Source organism: Phyllostomus hastatus, unplaced genomic scaffold, assembly GCF_019186645.2.
Source record: "Phyllostomus hastatus isolate PE091 unplaced genomic scaffold, TTU_PhHast_1.1 phas_contig_150, whole genome shotgun sequence".
In the NCBI taxonomy this organism is placed as follows: Eukaryota; Metazoa; Chordata; class Mammalia; order Chiroptera; family Phyllostomidae; genus Phyllostomus; species Phyllostomus hastatus.
In genome coordinates, this window is record NW_025333611.1 from 34,661,984 (window position 1) to 34,681,177 (window position 19,194).

Consider the following 19,194-nt stretch of genomic DNA (forward strand, 5'->3'; position numbering starts at 1 on the left):
GGTTTTGGGATTCTTAAAATTATTTCATTAATAAGTTTTAGGTCTGCAGTTTTCCTCCTTTTCCTGAAACATCTATTATTTGGATATGGACTTCCTATACTGGCCCTCTCATCTCCTTATCTTTAAAAAAAAAACAAAAACCTCTTTATCCTTTAGTTTTGTTCTCTGGGAGAGTCCCTCAATTTTACCTTCCAAATCTTATATTGACAATTTTGCATCTATATTACAATATTTTTAAAAATATTTTATTTATTTATTTTTAGAGAGAGTTAGGAAAGGGGAAAAGAAAGGGATAGAAACATCGGTCAGGTGCCTCTTGCACACCCTCAACCAGGCCTAACCCTAACCTGGCCTGCAACCCAGGCATGTACCGTAACTGGGATCAACAGACAACCTTTTGCTTTGCAGGATGATGCTCAGCCAACCACAGGGTCAGGGTGCTACAATATTTTTTAGTGCACAAGAGCTCCTTTTGTTCTCTGGATGCCCCTTTACTTTAATGTACTTGTTTTATGCTTGTCCAATTTTCTAATGTTAGTTAGTTAATCTTGATGTTTTCTATCACTTCTGTAGTCTCTGTTTTCTCTGAGGTGCACCCTTCTTTTCTTTTTGTTTTATTTCATCTCTTCTCTTCCATCCTCTTCTCTTCTCTTGGCTCTCACTTGCTCTCTCTCTCTCTTTTTTCTTTCTTTATCTATTGTATTAACTACTCATCTACCTACTCATATTTAAGACTGTGTTTTTAAAAACCTGACTGGACACTGTAACTCCTGGGTGGGCCTTTGTCAACTATGAAATTTATTGTAAGGTCATATACCTGAGCCTTGTACTTACTTACATCAGCAACATTAGATCTTTCCTTTTGGACTGCTGAGAGCAGGATCTTTCTTTCCCCTCTAATATTTATTTTTCTCACATGCAGACTAGCAAAATATAATCAGCTTTATTATGCAGACAGGTATCCTTCTACATTTTTAAATAATTTAGGCATGTATAAATAGAAGAGCTCTTTAGAAAGGAAAAATTCAAGAATGAACAAAACCTTCCAATTTTGACCTTGTAATTTTCCCATTGCAATGCTTAAAATGATTTTAGGTCACTCATTCTGAGATATATGACAGCACCTTAAAAGTGGCTGATCTTTGTCCCCAGTAACATTTTTTTCATGTAACAAAGTATTGAAAGTTAACAAATATTTATATGCACAAATAGCTACTTTCTAAGAAAAAATGTGTAGTTCTACAGCATAATGAATGTAGTATCTGCACTAACTTAATATTAGCCAATTTTTAAAAAATCCTTATCCAAGGACATTTTCATTGTTTTTTTTTTAGAGAGAGAGAGGAAGGGAGAGAAACATCACTGTGAGAGAAGCATCACTTGGTTGCCTTCACAGGGACCAGACCAGGGGTCTGTGCCAGGACAGGGGGTCGCACGTGTCCACACCTGGACTGGGGGTAAACACATAGCCTGGATATGTGCCCTGACTGGGAATCAAACCTACAACCTTTTGGTTACAAGATGACACTTCAAACATTGAGCTATACTACTGGTCAGGGCAATAATTAGCCAATTTTTAATATATATGATACCAGTACCTTTTCTGCCAATTCACAGCTTTAAAATTATTACTGGAGCCCTGGCTGGTGTGGCTCAGTGAATTGGGTGCCAGCCTGTGATCCAAAGATTACAGGTTCGATTCCCAGTCAGGGCATGTACCTGGGTTGTGGGCCAGGTCCCCACTTGGGGATATGTGGGAGGCAGCCAGTTGTTTCTCTGGCACATCAATGTTTCTCTTTCTCTTGTTCCTTATATTCTCCTCTCTCTAAAAGTAAATAAATAAGATCTTAAAAAAATAAAGTTGCTACTGGAGTCCTCTGTTTTACATATATCTCCTAGTGTTTAATACAAAATGCAGGCTTTTTAAAGACTTCTCCCATGTTTAAAGCTAAGATCAGTGAAACAAAACAACAGTGCAAGAGGTGGAGAGATGTAATGTGACCATGTAAAAGTTTGTTCCAGTAAAATGTCTATATAAGGCTATCAGAAAGGATTGGTGGATGAACTTCCTGTTGGATTACTGGATACTTCAGCAGCTATAACTTGACCAAAAGGGGTTACCACTGGCTTTGTTTGTCCAAATGCTGCAAAACCTGCACCATTGGGCTGTTGAGCATATGTCTGTTAAGGAAACACTACTTGGGCTAGGAAGGCAGGCTTCTGAAAGCTGCCACTCAGTCTGGTGGGAAGACTACAGGAAGCAGGAATATGGAACCCTGCAGGGATTCTCATAGATGCAGTGCCAAAGGTCACTGCTGTTTCTCCTTTGGCATTGGTCTGAAATGGATTTGCAGAAGATGTCACAGAAGGACCATCAGCAGTAACAAATGGGTTTGTGGAAGCTGTAGCTCCAAAGGGAGCAGGCACACTTGTAGAAGCAGGCTTGTGTGTGCAGAAGCACCCACTGGCACTGTTCCAAAAACATGTTGCTAGCATTACTTGTGGAAAGTGGATTTGTTACTGGAGTGGCTGCAGAGCTGAAAATGCTGTCTACTTCTGCCAGGTCTGCATACTTGCCTGCAGATGCACTTGACTGACTGGGAACTGAAACCACAGGACCAACAAGAGATTTACCTGTGGTCTCAAAGCCACCCTTCTCCCTGATCACCACCTTACCCAGCACTGAGGATATTGTCTAAATTAGCAAGTGCTGCATATGTGTCTGCCGTCTGTAGACCAGCTTTATTTTTTGAAACTTTGTTAACAGCTGATGCTGTTTGATGAGTCTGAGAGATATTGAAAGTTCCAAAATCAGCACTGGGGGATTCGGGGAAGTTATCAAAATGAGCAAAATTAGCATTTACTGAACTGACACTTCTACCTGTAGAAGGCTGAAAAGAAAAGTGACTTGCTGTGTGAAAACTCCCAAATTACAGGAACCACTGGACTGTCCAAATGCATCAAAATTTGCAAAATCTGCATTTGTAGAATTCTGAGCTGCATTACTGTTGAAATATGCCAAGTTAGGAAAATTGGCTGTAGCCATTGACCGAGGAACTGGAACAGCAAATATGTATGAGCCAAGATCACTTAAAAGAGCAAACTGCTTCTTTTCCTGATGCTGTCCTTGAGAGCCACCTACAACCGGGGTCTAAGGGTGCTCTTAAGTGCCAGGCTCTTGCTGAATGTCCTAAGAGATTTCAGTGGTTTGATCCCAGGTGTGCTGCTTGTGCTGCTTGTGCTGCTGGCAGAGGGCCCTGAAAGAGATGCATCGAACTGATGCTACCACTTTGATTTGTTCTGGTGAGACATACCATCTTTTCTTTCATATTTTTGTTGTAGGAACTCTTACTTTTTGTGGATCCCTGAAGTGTGGAATTGCTGAAGATCTATCATCAAATAATCCTAGCCAGATCTGTTTACAGACTTCATTTCCATGTTTTTGCAGGAACTTAATTTCCTGTTATGTGAATATTATCATGGAGATAGAGTTCATCCTGTGTGGTAGGCTTAACCCTGGCAGTCTGTCGGGAGCAGGGAGTACAGACCAATGATCCCAAGGCACATTGTAGTAGGTGTAGCATGCTGGTCCCAGTCAAGCACTTTCTGTTGTGCTGTGCTGTGCTGTGCTGTGCTGTGAAGATGCTCATGTCCCGTAGCATCTTCAGGTGCTTCTCATGTTTCCACTTGGTGCTGGCCTCCTTGGCTGTGGCACAGAGGGAGGAGGTTGTGGGGGCCTGGGAGTTGGAAGGCGCTGTACTTGGGAGCCCATTGTCCCACAGGCTACCCTGGCCACAGCTGCCTTCTTCCGGTCTGCACACACCAGCACCACCCACCAGGGACCTGGGCACCACCCAACTGAACTAGGTTGCGCGTGGCTAACTGACCCATTGCCACACCAACTGGTGCAGCCCATACTACCAAGAGCAGAATCTTTCAAGTTTTGACTGGAGAATATATTGATAGACCTCTTTGGACTAGAAGTCTCAGTATCACTTTTATCAGAACACTTAACCTTTCCACTGCTGGAAATCCCTTGGAAAGCAACCATTTGCTATATTCCCTTTTCAGAGGAAAATCTTCCAGTCCTTTGCTTGAGTTGGGAAAGAGCAGTTACAAGAAGTGGGAGAGTAGATCTCGGAATCTGACTGCTTTCTTTTTATAAACATACAGCATTCATGCAAAAGAGAATATGCATAACTTAAAGAAAAAAATATATGAGTACCCCTGTGCTCACCATGCTAACAGCGAAATACAATACTACAAATACTGCTCCTTCAAAAGCCAGTGAGCCCCATGATTCCATTCACACTTTACCATAATTAACTATTATCCTGAGTTTTATGTCCTCTATTTTTTAGAACTAAATTTTTTATCCCATGAACATGGTATATCTTCTCATTTATTTAAGTGTTCTTTAATATTTTTCAGTAGAGTTTATTATTTTAAATAGAATGATATTGCATTTTTTGTTAGACATATGTCTTTTTATAAATTACATTTTTCCAACATTGTTAATGGAACATAAAAATACAATCATGTATATTTGTGTATAGCCCAAACCCTGCTAAATCTTACTAATGGTAATATATGTCTGTAGATTCTTTTGGGTTTTCTGTGTCAACCATCATATCATCTAAGCATAATAACAGTGTTTTTTTTTTCATGTAAATGGTATCTATTTGTCCTGGATAAGACTTCCAGTACAACATATTTTATACTTGAGATCTCAAGGGAAATTGTTTTCAGAGTTTCACTAAGATTAAAAGTTGGGCAACTTATATTATAGATAACTGGTACTAAGCAGGATAAGATGTGGTAACAAACAACTCAAAAAATTTTAGCAGCTAAAACTATTTTAAATAAAGGTTCATTACTTGCTCATGCCCTACCTCCATTGCTCATTATAGTTGATAGAGAAGCCATCATGAATATTGCTAGAAATGATGCTAGTGAAAAAAATAAAGCTGGGGAAAGTCTTACATTGGTAACTAAGTGTTTTGGCTTAGAAGTGACATGATTCTGCTCAAAACTCATTGGCCAGAAATAGTCATGTGGCCTTAACTGAACCACAGGGCCAGGAAGTGCATCTTCTCCAATAAAACCCATAAATCTTTTGAGAAACAATACTTAGTACTGCCAGCATCCTTTACAAGGTTGAGGTCTTCCCCCTGATTCTAGTTTGCTTATGTGAAGATGATTTTTATTCAATGTTTTTGCATTGGGTATATAGTTCTTTGTTGACAGTGATTTTCCTCTCTGTTCTTTGATGTTATCATTCCACTGTCTTCTGACTTCCATATTGCTGTTGCAACTCTTTTGTTAGCATCATTATCATTTCCTTTCAAATTGTATGTATACAGGAAAGGGTTAATTCAGCAGGCCTACACATTCCCACAATTCTCAGGACTGTCCCATGGCAAAGCTCCTGAGAGATGACCTTGGAGTATCCTGCCTGATAAGAATGTCTTTTATGTCCTGAACCACCCAGGTAGTTTATCCTAACAATGTGATTTTGGTAAATACCTGTTTTTGATACCTAAGTCTTTGGGCCACTTTGTATCAGCCTGACCTCCAGGGAACTAGGGTCTGAGCCAGAGCTCACTGAGCTTCCCTGGTTGGCAGCACCGTGCACACGAGAGAATTAATTGCTGTTCATGTGACTTCAACTAGGAGAGGATAACTCAGAGCTTGTCTATCTGGATTCAGCTCTCTAGGCCTTTTCCACAGGACTCCATTATGTACCTTTTCCTTTGCTGATTTTAATCTGTATCCTTTTGCTGTAATAAACCATAACTATGGGTATTACAGATTTTCTGAATCCTGTGAGTCTTTCTAGCAAATCACTGAGCCTCAGGGAGGTCTTGGGGTTTGATACATTTTTTCTTTCTGGCTTTTTTTAAAGTTCTCTTTATCTTGGGTATGCTATAATTTTATGAGAATGTATACATAAATGGATTAGTATTTTCATTTATTATTCTTTTTTATTTTAACTTTGTGCTATTAGGCTTCCTGAATCTGTGGACTCATGTCTCTCATCAGTGTGGGAAATTTCTAGGCTATTATCTGTTTTATTCTCTCTGGAATGGTAATTAGCATATGTTAGGCCCCTTCCTATCCTTTATATCTCTCAACCTCTTTTTAATATTTATGACCTATTTGTTGTATTCTGGGTAAGTTCTTCAGTAATTCTCTCTAGCTGTGTCTACTCTGCTGCTTAAACCTACCATCAAAATTTATTTCAACAATTTTATGTTTCATTTCAAGAAGTTCTAGTTGTTTCTTTTTCATGTCTGCTTTTCATTCCTCATAGTCTACTGCTTGTTTATCCATAAGATTTGAATTGTTAATCCTTTTTTTTTTTAAGATTTTATTTACTTATTTTTAGAGAGGGAAGGGAGGGGGAGAGAGAGAGAGAGAGAGAGAGAGGAACATCAATGTGCTGTTGCTGGGGGTTATGGCCTGCAACCCAGGCATGTACCCTGGCTGGGAATCGAACCTGGGACACTTTGGTTCCCAGCCCGCGCTCAATCCACTGAGCTATGCCAGCCAGGGCTGAATTGTTAATCCTTTAATCATTTCACACATTGTTATTCTATTCTGATTTGGCAATCTAATATCTTCTTTTCTGAGGGCTTAAATTCACTGGTTGATATTCTTATGTAGTCTTATAATGGTAGCTTTATTTCTGATGAGTTTGGTCTTTCCTTTATTGTTATAGTGAAACTATAGGAGGAGGTAAAATGTATTTTGTACATCATTTCTGCTTGGAACTATTCTCTGGGCTGAACTATTCTCTGGGCTCAGAGTTGTCTTGAATGACAACTCTGGCATTGCCCCTGACCATCACCATTTATTTTTCTTGCTCTTATTTGGTAAAAGTCCCACAGACATAAATTAGGGGTCCTATCATCCTAAGAGTATTTGTGTCTGTTTTTACTACAACTGCTGTAGCTAGGGTTGGGTATCAATCTGGGGCCACTTTAGTCCCCTTTAAAGATTTCAACTTAGTGTAGGAATCTCAGGTTCAAGCATTCCCTTTTTCCTGCTGGCCCATTAATAGTGTCATCGTCTGAGTCTGCCACTGTGTCCAGGGGCATGGAATACATTGATTGGCTAGGCTGGGGGATGTGGCCATCTTGGGGCTCAGAAGTATCATCAGCTCTACCTGATCCATACAGAGGGGGTGGTATACAGGCTGGTAGAGCAAATAGGTTCTCCCAAGAGAACTTGAAGTACCAGAAGGATGGAAAATGAATGCTGGGCTGGAAAATTTCAAATGTTCCTACTGAGGATGATACGGAATTTTATAGCAGGAAAGGTTTCTGTGTAGGCTGTATTTAAAGTGAGAGGAGCCCTTCCCCAAAAGGTATGGCTCAATTAGTTCAGCATCATGCTGCAAAGTGAAAGGTTGCTGATTTGATTCCCAGTCAGGGCGTATGCTTGGGTTTTGGGCTAGTTCCCTGGTTGGGGTGCATGTGAGAGGCAATCAATCAGTGTTTCTCTTACACATCAGTGTTTCTCTCCCTCTCTTTATCCCTCCTTTCCTCTCTTTCTCAAAATAAATAAAAATAATATTTTTAAAATGAGAGGAGCCCTGGCAGTGTGGTTCAGTGGTTGGGTGTTGTTCTGCAAATGGAAAGGTTGCAGGTTTGATTCCGGGTCAGGATACATGTCTGGGTTGCAGGTTCATTCCCCTCTCACATCGATGTTTCATTCCTTCTCTTTCTCCCTCCCTTCCCCTCTTTCTAGAATCAATGAAAGAAAAAAAAAAGAGAGGGTCCCTTGATAAATGCATCTTTACATTTGTGTACTAAGAAACAAATATATCACTTTTGAAAGATAAGGTATTTCTTTATTTTAGAGACTCTGCTTAATGAGAAATTGTCAAAATTACATGATTTGGAAAATCAAGGAAATCTGGTGTTTGACTCAGAATTCATTTTTTTAAATTCAGTAAATTTTGTAAACACTCCCCCACTTTGGAGTGCTTGAGTCTTGCCTCTATCATTGCTTTCTGTCTCTCCTTAAATAAGTTATCCACTCTCTCAGATCTAAGTTTTCTCATTTTACAAATGGGGATAATGTAATCTACCTTATTTGGCTTTTGTGAGTATTAAATAAGTGTTTTAAAGCCAATTAGTTAGTGTCCAGAGTGGATAAGTATTTCATAAATGCTGTTAATGAATATTTATGAAATACGGATGTTAAGACTATTTGCCTTTGAAATAAAATAACATATGAATGTAGTACCTGAAAGAATTATACAATGTCTGCTTTTTCTTCTTTTTCAGATTCCTTCAAATACATCAGAAATATGTTGTATAATTAGAGCATCACCAGGAACCAGACAAATGAAAAGTAAAAGTGTTACTGTAAAGAAGAAGAAATTTTCTTTTCCTAAAAGCATTCCTGAAGGTACCGTAGTGTGAATGCAGAGACTACTTTTAAAAAGCTATAAACGTGTTTTCCTACAGAGTTCTTGAGTACACAGGAAGTTCGGTTACAAATTGTATTGTGAGAGTTTCTGCACAAGTGCCAATAGTAAAATTACAAGTTTGGTCAGGTTTCAAAACCTTGTTAAAATAATTTTTTGAAAGTCAAATACTTCATCTTTTGAAAAGTTAACTAATACCACTGATTTAAAAGGTATTTAAGATAATTCCTTTTACTACTATTAGAAATTTAGTGTTGTTAGATTTTATTTTTAGTAGCCTTCTTTTTAACAGTATGGAGATGTTTCTGTATTTACTTAACATTGGTTGAACACTTTCTCTGTGAAAAGCATTCAGCTAAGCACCTTATTATATCTCATTAATTTCTCACTATGACTTTATGATAGAGAAGATTTGTACTATTATCTTCCTTTTATAGATTAAGAATCTGAGGCTTAAAGTAGTATGCAATTTGTCCAAGATTGTATGTCTACCAGGAAGTAGAAAGGAATTCAGTCTTTCTATTGAACTCCCAAGTTTAGGTTTTCTCTACTTCTCCCGCTGCATATCAAACCCCATTGATCCTTGTCCCTATTTTTTCCACAGAGCCTGTTCTGAGCACTCCTTAAATCCACAGAGATCTTCTTCTTTTCTAAGTTCCTTGTATTCTTAATTCATTGCTACTCATTTGATATTTAATAATATACTACTACCTGACATAATTTATAATGCTTACTTTTTATATTCTTTATGTTATTAAGTTTTTAAGGACAGAGGCTACATAGTAGACTTCTATTTCCATTTCTGATAACATTAGCATGGTGGTGGGGAATAGTAGAGGCTGTATCACTCCAAGTTCTACCAAAGAAATAGAGCTAGTCGGATGTGAATACATACTTCCAGGAATTGATGTAGAGCAATTGTAAGGTCTGGCTAAAAACTGTAGGGCAGGCTGGAGACTCTTAGGCAGGAGCTGATGTTGATGCAGTCCTCAGAAGGAATTTCTTCTGCCTCAGAGAAATCTCAGCTTTGTTTTAAGGCTTTTCATCTATTTGGATGAGGCCCACACACATAATCAAGGATAATCCCCTTTATGTAAAGTCAGTTGCAGCAACACCAAGATTAGTCTTTAATATAATTGGGTGACATAACCTAGCCAAGTTGACACATGCAACTACCATCACAGGCCACTCTATGTCAATTATGCATTCCTACACATCTCCTTAAACTATACTTGATCTCCAAATAAAGACAGTAACAAAGTCATACTTCTACCTAACATAATACAACTGTCCTACATATAATCAAAAATGTCCTAACTTTTTCCCCAGAAGAGGATTCAAAGTCCTTGGGAGATGTTTATTATTCACCTTGGTATTCTGAAACTCAACTATTCTGTATCTTAACTATGATATAAAGTTAACTATTACTAATACATCTTATGTTGAATAATATGAGCGCAAGAGAGGGAAGAAAACAAAGATATTTGCTTAATTAGTCATGTGGTCCCAACTGGTATTTATAACTACCTATCTCTACTACCCATTCCATATTCCCTCTGCTCTCAACAAGTACCTCAGCTAGTCATGGCTCTTTAATGGGTAGGGTGGCACAAACTCATTTATGAAGTGTCTGGGACTTTACTAGTCCTGCATGGATTGGGTTGTAGTTTTCCATTGACCTCGATCACAGGGCACAGTAATACTAAGGGATGCCCAAAGGGGTCTCCTGTATTCCACACATGCTCTTCCACTGTGGAGTAGTGGTCCATTTTGCTGTTGGTGGTCAGGATCAGTCACCCACCCCAACCAGTCAGTAACTCCTTTCTTTGCATGTTGACTCAGATGCATGAGGAGACTTAAGTGGCCAGACAGCAGTCTTTACTTCCAGTTCAGTGGAATTATTGTTGTATCTCCTGGCAGAAGCATTCCTCCCTTTGGAACTAAGGCCTCTACACCAATAGAGCATATGGTCATGGGAACAGGAAGCAAAAATTTAGCTAGTGGGCCACCAGGAGTAGTATTGAGTGGTCCCACATTAATTTCCACCCCCTAAATTTTTGGACCTTTGAATTCTAGTTGCAGGATGAATAGCACTGTATATTAGATGCTGATCCAGAGCACATACAACCTCTGGAGAACCTGCCCCAGCCCTACAAGGCATTGCACCCTAGCTGGTACTGTAACCGAGTCTTCAAAAAGCCATTTCACCATTCTGTTAAGCCAGCTGCTTCAGGATGGTGGGGAACATGGTAAAACCAGTGAATTCCATGAGCGTGGGCCTATTGCTGCACTTCTTTCGCTGTGAAGTGGGTTCCTTAATCAGAATCCATGCTGTGTGGGATGCCATGATGGTAGATAAGGCATTCTATAAGTCCTTGAATGGCGGTTTTGGCAGAAGCATTACATGCAGGGAAGGCAAATAATCTAGAGTTAAGTATCTATTCCAGTAAGAATAATATGTTGCCCCTTCTGTGATGGAAGTGGTCCAATGTAATTAACCTTCCACCAGGTGGTTGGCTGCCATGTTGGAGATGAGATATGGACTCTGCTGCTGACAGACTGGGTACTCAGCAGTGGCTATAGCCAGGCTGACTTTGGTGAGCAAAGTTCATCTTGCTGAGCACATGCATAACCTCCACTGGGCAATGACAGGAGTAGCTAGGGGAAAGGTTAACTGGTATCCACAGGATGAATCATCAGCTTGACTATTGACATCCTCCTCTGCTGAATTCACCCTTTGTTGAACATTCACATGAGACAGGTATCTCCATGGTTTTTTTCTTTTCTTTTTTTCTTTTTTACCTATTCAGAGAGCTTCTTTCTCACATTTCATTGTCATCAATGTTCTAGCCATGCCCTTTCTAAGTCTGGCCACAGTCCATGAATCGGTATGTAATTGTACATTAGGTCCTTTCTCTTCCTAACAAAGTGAAAAACAAGGTGCACTGCTCCAGGTTCTGTCCCACTGGGAGGATATCCCTTACCAGTTTCCTTCAGGGTTGCTCCAAGAAGGAGCTATAGGTACTGTAGCCATCTACTTTCAGGTGGTGCCTGCATATCATGCAGAAACATCTGTAAACCCAGCCTGAGTTTTCTTTTCCTCAGTCCACTGATTTTAGAGAATTCCCCATGATGCCATAAGTGCAGGTTGGACGAGAGAAGGTAATGTACCTGAAGCGGGGGCCATGGGCATTTGGATCATTTCCTAAGATAATTTACTTATGCCTTCAGGGCCTACTTGAGCCCAGTTGGCATACATACCATTTCCATTTGATAATGGAGTGCTGCCCTTCACAGCTAGCTTTATGGCTTGGTGCATCAGGCAACACACAATTCACAATGGGCAGCAGCTCTGCTCTTGTTATAACTTGGTGGCCCATGGTTAAGTATTCAGTTTCCACTAAGTCCCGGTAACAGGCCAAACACTCTTTGTCAAAAAGAGAGCATACTTATCCACAAAGAATGGGAGGCCGTTGCTCCAAAATCCTAAGGATCTGTGCTGTGATTCAACAGGCTCCAAACAGCACTTCTATCAGCCACTGACACTTCAAATACCATTGGATCAACTGGGTCATATGGTACAAGTAGCAGAGCATCTTGCACAGTAGCTTGGACCTGTAGCAGAGCCTTCTTTTGTTCTGAGACCCTCTCAAAACCATCAGCTTTTTAGGTCACCTGGTAAATGGTCAGGAGAAATATACTGAAATGAGGAATATGTTGGCTCCAAATCTAAAAAGGACCCCTAGGCATTGTGTCTCTTTTTTGGTTATAGGAAGATCCAGGTGCACCAACTTACTCTTTACATTAGGATCATATCTCATTTCACTGAACTCCCAGAAATTTCACTGAGGTAGAAAGAGACCCAGCAATTCCATTTCCCTGGAACCTGGAAACCCAGCACTTCTACTTCTAGGAATATATCGAACTATAATACATACGTTCATCAAAAGATTTATATTAAAATGTTCATAACAGCAATGTTGAAATAACCCCAAACTGGAAGCTGTCCAAATGCCCATCAACAGTGTAATGGTTAAGTAAATTCTGGTATATTCATGCATTGAAGTGCCATATAGCAGTGAGAGTCAATGACATACAGTTACATGCAACAGTATTGATGAATCTTACATAAGGAACCAGGCACAATAAAGTACATTTAATATTACTTGTATTTAGTACAAAACTAGGCAAAATTAAACTAAGATGGAAATCACTATAGTGGATGTCCTTGTTGGAGACTGGGTAGTAACTGGAAAGGGTTTTGAGAGGGAATTCTAGGATGCTGGTAGTATTTTGTTTTATTACCTGGATGCTGATTATATTGGTATGTTGTTTATGAAAACCCATGCAGTTGTATAGTACACATGTGTACATTTCTGTGTGCATGCTATCCTTCAATAAAAAGTTAAAAAATAAAAATAGAGAAACTTAATTTGATCTTTCTGGCCCTCATATTGGTTTCTGACATCAAGTAATATCACAGTTTTGGGTTTAAGTATGCAACAAATCAAAACTAAAATGTGTCTGGGAAGTTTGTTGGAGTGTTCAGATGGAAGTTTTTAGTTTAATTCTTAGAGACCCACTGATGCATGTTGAACCAATTGTGCCACCTTCTGGCTTCTTTTTAGGCTCTCACCTCATTCTCCTCGTTTAAGTAATTAATTCCCTTTCAACCTCTGGCCACTTGTCTCTGCCTTTCCTTTAGTAAAAATAGCAAAGCTCCAAGCTAACTAGTGATCATGTTATTTTAAACATGCAGCAGCCTATTTTTAGTCCTGGCATTTAACGTTTTAGCTAGTTTGGCAGTAATCTAATCAGCAGTACAGCGTGAAGCTCACTTTTGATGAGCTAGGAGTCCTGTTCAGTATGCTGTAGTTTCACTAATGACTGGCGCTATGCTGATTAAAGAACAAATTTGGTGAAAGTGAACCACTAGAGGAATCCAAAAGAGATTGATGGAAGAGGTGTGTGGGTAAGCAGAGCTCCAAGAATGGTGACAGCCAGATAGAAGAGGCTTTAGGAAACATCTAGTCCAACATTTCTCTGACCACCTGCATCAGAATCACTGCAGACCTGGTAAACAACACTCTCTTGAGATAAGGCACAGCAGCCTGCAATTTGATGTGTTCTCAAAGTGATTCCAACAAGCACTGACATTTGAGAACTATATAATGATCTAGTCTCTTTTGCTGACTTTACAAAACAAAAATGACCTAGCCAGATCTATAAGTGACTTGCCCAAGTTCACACAGCTGATTACTGGCAGAATAAGAACTACAACTTAGCTTTCTTGATTCTCAGTAGTTTAACTGGGTGGCTGTAAAATAGGGGTTGGGGGAGGTAGATAGGTCTCTGAGCTTCCTAGTTCATCCAGACAGAGCAGTTTTGCCTCTCTTTGCTTTATTGGGCTTCCGTATTCTATTTAAACAGAGTTGTTTGTTGTTGTTGTTTTGGTTTTGGTTTTGTCTCTGGGTTTTTTGTTTGTTTGTTTGTTTGTTTTTTGCCAAAAAGAGGTTGGGACAATAATTGCTTAGTACTTCTTACAGTTACTAGCAATGGATATCTAAAATATTGGCACTTTAATTTGACCCACATACATGTAGTAGGCACCGAAGTATTACCTGGGAATAAAGCACAGCATTAGCCCTCCAGGGCTTACAGACTAGTGATGAGATGAACCTCACAATCTTCTCTGTAAGGTGATAAACTAGAAGTAAAATGAGGCACTGCTGGAACCCAGAACTTTGCTTTGAAGTGTCAGGGAAGACTTTCAAGCTAACAATGCCCTTTGGAAAATTAACAAATCTGTGGCTATTCTTGTAGTAAAATTTTAAGATTTCTATTTTATTTTCTTCAAAAGAGGCGATAAATAGCATGTTATACATTTCTATCTCAAACTAAAAATAGGATAACAGCCTTTATTTTATACATGTATATAAAATATATGTAATAGCAAAAGTTTATATTTTTTAGATAATAATAGCAGGTAGAAGTATCACACAAAAATGAGATAGTAAAAGATTTGAGTATCTGAGGGATGGTAGTAGAAGTAAGTTAAGAGTAGGACATTACCACCCCCTCCCCCCCCCCACACACACAAAACAAACTGGCTGGTGTGGCTCAGTGAATTGAACGCTGGCCTGTGAACTGAAAGGTTGCTGGTTCGATTCTCAGTCAGGGCACAGTCCTGGGTTGTGGGCCTGGTTCCCTGTTTGGGAGGTATGAGAGGCAACCATGTATCTTTCACACATTGAGGTTTCTTTCCCTCCCTCCCCACAGTCTCTGTCTTAAAAAAAAAGATTAGGACATTTCTAAATCCAAATTTAACTCTGTCACATGAGCAAATTCCTTAAATCCTCTGAATTTTACCCTCTTGTCTGTAAAATTGTCATTAATAGTAGCCTTGCCTTACAGAATTGTTGCAAGGATTAGAGATAACCTATGTAAAGTGTCTGACATACAATAATCACTCATTATGCAATAATATTGTTTGCTTCTATAGGCTAGGTTAATTTCTGAAGTTCTAGCTCACTATATTTCCCTTTTCCCTTTGAAAACTTTGATTCCTTTGTTTTCATTAAATTGCAAAAAGCCTAAAATATATTATGTGGTTATTGTATTTGATAATAAATTTGGTTATGCCATCACATATAAAGAATGTATCAGGTAAGTATATGTAGTCTTTGACACAGACCCAGTGATCTAGTACAAATGCAGAGGTGAAGTACACCAGTTAGTTCCTTGGGGAAAAAGAAATCTAACTAGTTTGACATCATAGAGACCTTTTAAGACTGTTGATTTGGTGTCATGTAGCTATAGAATAAAAAGAAAAAGTTCTACTGTTTATTGTTTCATTCATTCAGCAAACATTTATTGAGTTGATGTCATATGCTAGACACAGTTAGTTGCAAATAATATTGAAATAATCCTTAGTTGTCCTTTGAAGTTTGTAATCTCATAGAGGAAATCAGATATATAAAACAAGTCCAGTGGAGGCATAGATGCTTTTGTAGAGCTCCGTGTAGGACCCTTTGGGGTACAAGGGAAGGTGGGAAATACTCTGCAGGATGATCTGAAGTCCCCAGGGGCATCCTGAGCACCAGCATCAATAAACACACAGAGGCCTAAAGCACCCTCGGGTAGTTAAGGAACTGAATGTAGTTATGTTCAGCTGGAATGGAGATTGGACTCTCTGAGACTGAGCTGTGAGTAGAAATCAGGGGTCAGGTTGTAGAGAGCCTCCTAAGTCATACTTATTTTGATTTTATCCTGGTCAGATTGCTCTTTAATTAGATCATTCTGGCTATAAACATGGAGGTGTCTTGGAAAGAAGTGAGCCTGGAAGCAGAAAGATCAGATGGGAGTTTTGCAAAAGTTATGATGAACAAAGTTGAGAAAATAGATATCTGAACTAGTGTATCTGAGTGTGGTACTCAGATCACCTGTGGAGTTTATAAATAAGGCATATTCCCGGTCACTGCATCAGCAGTCTGGCCCAGAGTGCTGGGATTGGAGAACTGGTTTACACGGAAAATGTTTGTTGGTGTGATCACCAGGGCTTAGTGACTGATTAGGTACTGGTACAGGGTAGTGAGAGAGGGCAGTTAGAAGAAATGACACATTCTAGGTGATGTCAGGGGAAAATACAGGGCATGGTTTTGGATGTATGTATTAAGGCTGAGGAGGGGTAGCTAAGACTGGGTGGGATGATTACCCACTTGGGAAGTTAATCAAAATTTGGAGCAGAAAGGACGACTGTTGCCATATTCTTTAATAAATGAACAGACAGTGTCTGAGGTCAGTAAAAAGCAATAATGAGGAGCAGAGAGGGTAGAATAGCCAGTGCTTCCCAAATTTTAATGTACTTACGAGAATTGCTTGTGGATCTTGTTAAAAATGGAGATTTTGATTCAGTGTGTCTGAAAGGAATCCCAAGATTCTAATAAACTCCTGGGTGATGATGACGTTACTGGTCCATGGACCACACTCTGAATGGCAAATGTATAGGTCTCCGGTGTTCAAACTCAGCTGTACATCAGACTTTCCTGAATATTTGAGTCCCTTGCCCAGAGATTCTGATCAAATTGCTATGGAGTATGGCCTGGATATCAGGACATTTAAAAGTTCAGTTGATTCTAAGGTACAATGAAATTTGAGAAGCATTGATATAAATAGGCTGATTAGGTCAGCAGGTGAGGTGTATCATATGAAAGTGACAATAGGAATAAGTAAAGCTGGTTCCACTCTGGATCTCCGGGTACAAGATTCGGGGGATGGAAGGGAGGTGCAGGAGAAAGCCCCAGAATCCTGTATTGGGAAGAATCTGGGCTCAGTTAAAACAAAGAGTAGGAGAATGTAGAGGAAGGGTAGAGGGGGAAATGTGTGGGACTTTGGCTTGGGTGGTGGCTGAGGAGGACAAGGATGATTTACTCCAAGTTACAAGACTGGGGACAAAGGACTTGTGATAGCCACTGACAGCCATCCTTGCTGGGCTTTTTTCCACTGGAATGTTATGGAGCAGGTCTTTTTGTGTGTCCAAAGAGAGTGTCCTCAATGTGTCCAGGAAGGAGTGGGCCAGCTATTCCCCTGCACTTTTTTTAATGGACCCTAGATTTGTTTCTTTGGGCTTGATGGGATGAAACTAGAGTGGTCTGGGCATCAAGAGCTCTCTCCCCAAAGTCTGATTATTAATAACTATTAATAACCTGCTTGTGATATATATGAAGTAATTGATTGTTTTTTCCCCCCTCCAGATATTATAATAAAAGCAAATGGCAGGATGTAGCAGCTGTGGCTGAATTTTCACCACATTGAAGACATGAATGTGAAGTCAAAGTCCATAAAGCAGAATGTCTGCCTGAAATTATATCAGATTAAAAAATCAGACTTCTCTAATTATTTGTAATATATCCTAGTGTTAAAATTCTGAGATTCTTACAAATTACCTTTAATCAGATAAGAGAGAAACATTTTTCTGTATGCTTCTTAAATATATATATTTGTATTGTAAAATAAGAAAAAATAGCTTATATTAGAGGACTGTACACTAAATAGATGATTTCAACTATTTATAAAGAGCCAACACCAGAGCTCTGTGTAACCTCCTTTGATTGTTTTTCCCAGAGTTTATCCTTTGTATTGGTTGAAATTAGTAAAGTTGTTAAAGCACTAAAAATGAAAATGCTTATATTACAAACTGTTTTTAACAGAACTTAATTGAAACCACATAAGGAGAGAACTAATTTCAGGTCTGACTGAAAGAAACTCTACACTCAAGGTTTGCTGAAGCAGGGAATGTATAATATGTACAATAAGTCATGCAGACAACAGTGTGGTGATGGCCAGAGGGAAGGGGGAGAGTGGGCTGGTAAGAGGGGCCCAGAGTGGGGGGAAATAAGGACATCTGCAATGGTGTCAACAATAACAATAAAGAAAAAATAAATCATACACTAAATATTTAGCATATCACCTTATCTCCAAACAACTTTCTTTAGCTAATACTATCTGTAGGATTTTTTTTTTGGTACTATAACTGCTCACATCTCAACAGTGCCCTTCTTACAAAGCAGTGATTCTGTTGTCAGTTAACATAGTACAGTTGTGTGACTGTTAGTGAGATTTTAACTTTGATGGTTTTACTAATGTTATTATATTGATACATAAAAGTAAGTAAGAGTCCAATTTTTGAAGCTGTTTCCATAAGAAAGAAAATTTTAAAAGTGATTAATTTGAGGTTATATAACTTATATAGCATTTATTTTTAAATAAGTCCCATAAAGATATTCTTGCAAATGATTTGACAAGGCCTTAAACCACTAACAAAACTATTTGTGATTTTTGTTTTACATTTTCATCTGCAGGTGAAATATGGGAAAATTTTTAGGAGATGCAGAAAGATCATTAATGATGGTGGTTGGAACCAAATTTAGACCTGAATTCGAAATCAGTACTGAACTAAGTCAATTCTTGTTGTAGTTTTAAAAAGCAAAAATGTGATAAGCAGAAGGGGTAGAGGAAATTAAATAGAAGGTTTGTTCCCTGCCTTCAAGGACTTTATAATCCAAGGGCAGGAGAAGAGAATTATAACATTACTTGACAGTTTAATCAGGTAGTAGGTTCCTATGAGAAAGAATGATACCTAATTCTTAGACTGAGCATAGTGGAGCTGGAGGAAATAAACATTTGATAGTTTCATATTGCTGTTAAGGAAAATATAGCTCAGAGATAAATACTTGGCTAGGATCATGTGATTTAGAAAGTGACAGAGCCAGAATTTCAAGGCAGGACTATTTGAGTCCAGTGTTTTATTTGTTTGTTTGTTTTGTTTCTTTCTGTATCATCAGCTAAAATGCAGGGAAAGGTGGGAAGAGGAAAGGAGCTGCAACTGGTGTTCAAGGCTTAGGGGTGGAGGATGTAACTTTAATTATGATTAAGAGGAAGGAAAGTAGAAGAAGCCTGTTTGCTGTCTGGCAGACAGGAGAGGCCCAAAGAGGATTCCTGTTGACAAACCCTAGGAGAAGGTGTGTACTCTTACCTCACACCTGTGGGTAGGTCTCATAGGACTTTCAGTGAACCTCCCTGGAAGAGTATCAAAAACAGATCTTCATCTGTTTCTGGAGATAGTTTTCATCACATTTTCAAAATGGTCTGTGATCTTAAAAATGTCAACTATTGGACTGGATCCCTTACTTTAGCATATAACCAATTAAATTTAATGTTTAAGCATTTAAACTTTTATTTTCAAATTATACTTCATG

The 19,194-nt window shown here is 38.9% G+C and overlaps 1 protein-coding gene and 1 pseudogene across 1 annotated transcript in view; one reads left to right on the forward strand and one right to left on the reverse strand.

Moving 5' to 3' along the window:
• The window catches only part of MEIKIN (meiotic kinetochore factor), a 62,350-nt gene extending 45,097 nt beyond the window's left edge, over positions 1 to 17,253 (forward strand). The window contains exons 12-13 of the mRNA XM_045828261.1: positions 8,295 to 8,418; positions 17,191 to 17,253. Of these exons, the coding sequence (XP_045684217.1) occupies positions 8,295 to 8,418; positions 17,191 to 17,222 (156 nt within the window). The 3' untranslated portion in view covers positions 17,223 to 17,253. The remainder of the gene's footprint in view (positions 1 to 8,294; positions 8,419 to 17,190) is intronic.
• Positions 2,044 to 3,650, reverse strand: LOC123807665 (annotated as a pseudogene).
• Positions 17,254 to 19,194: the final 1,941 nt, after the last annotated feature.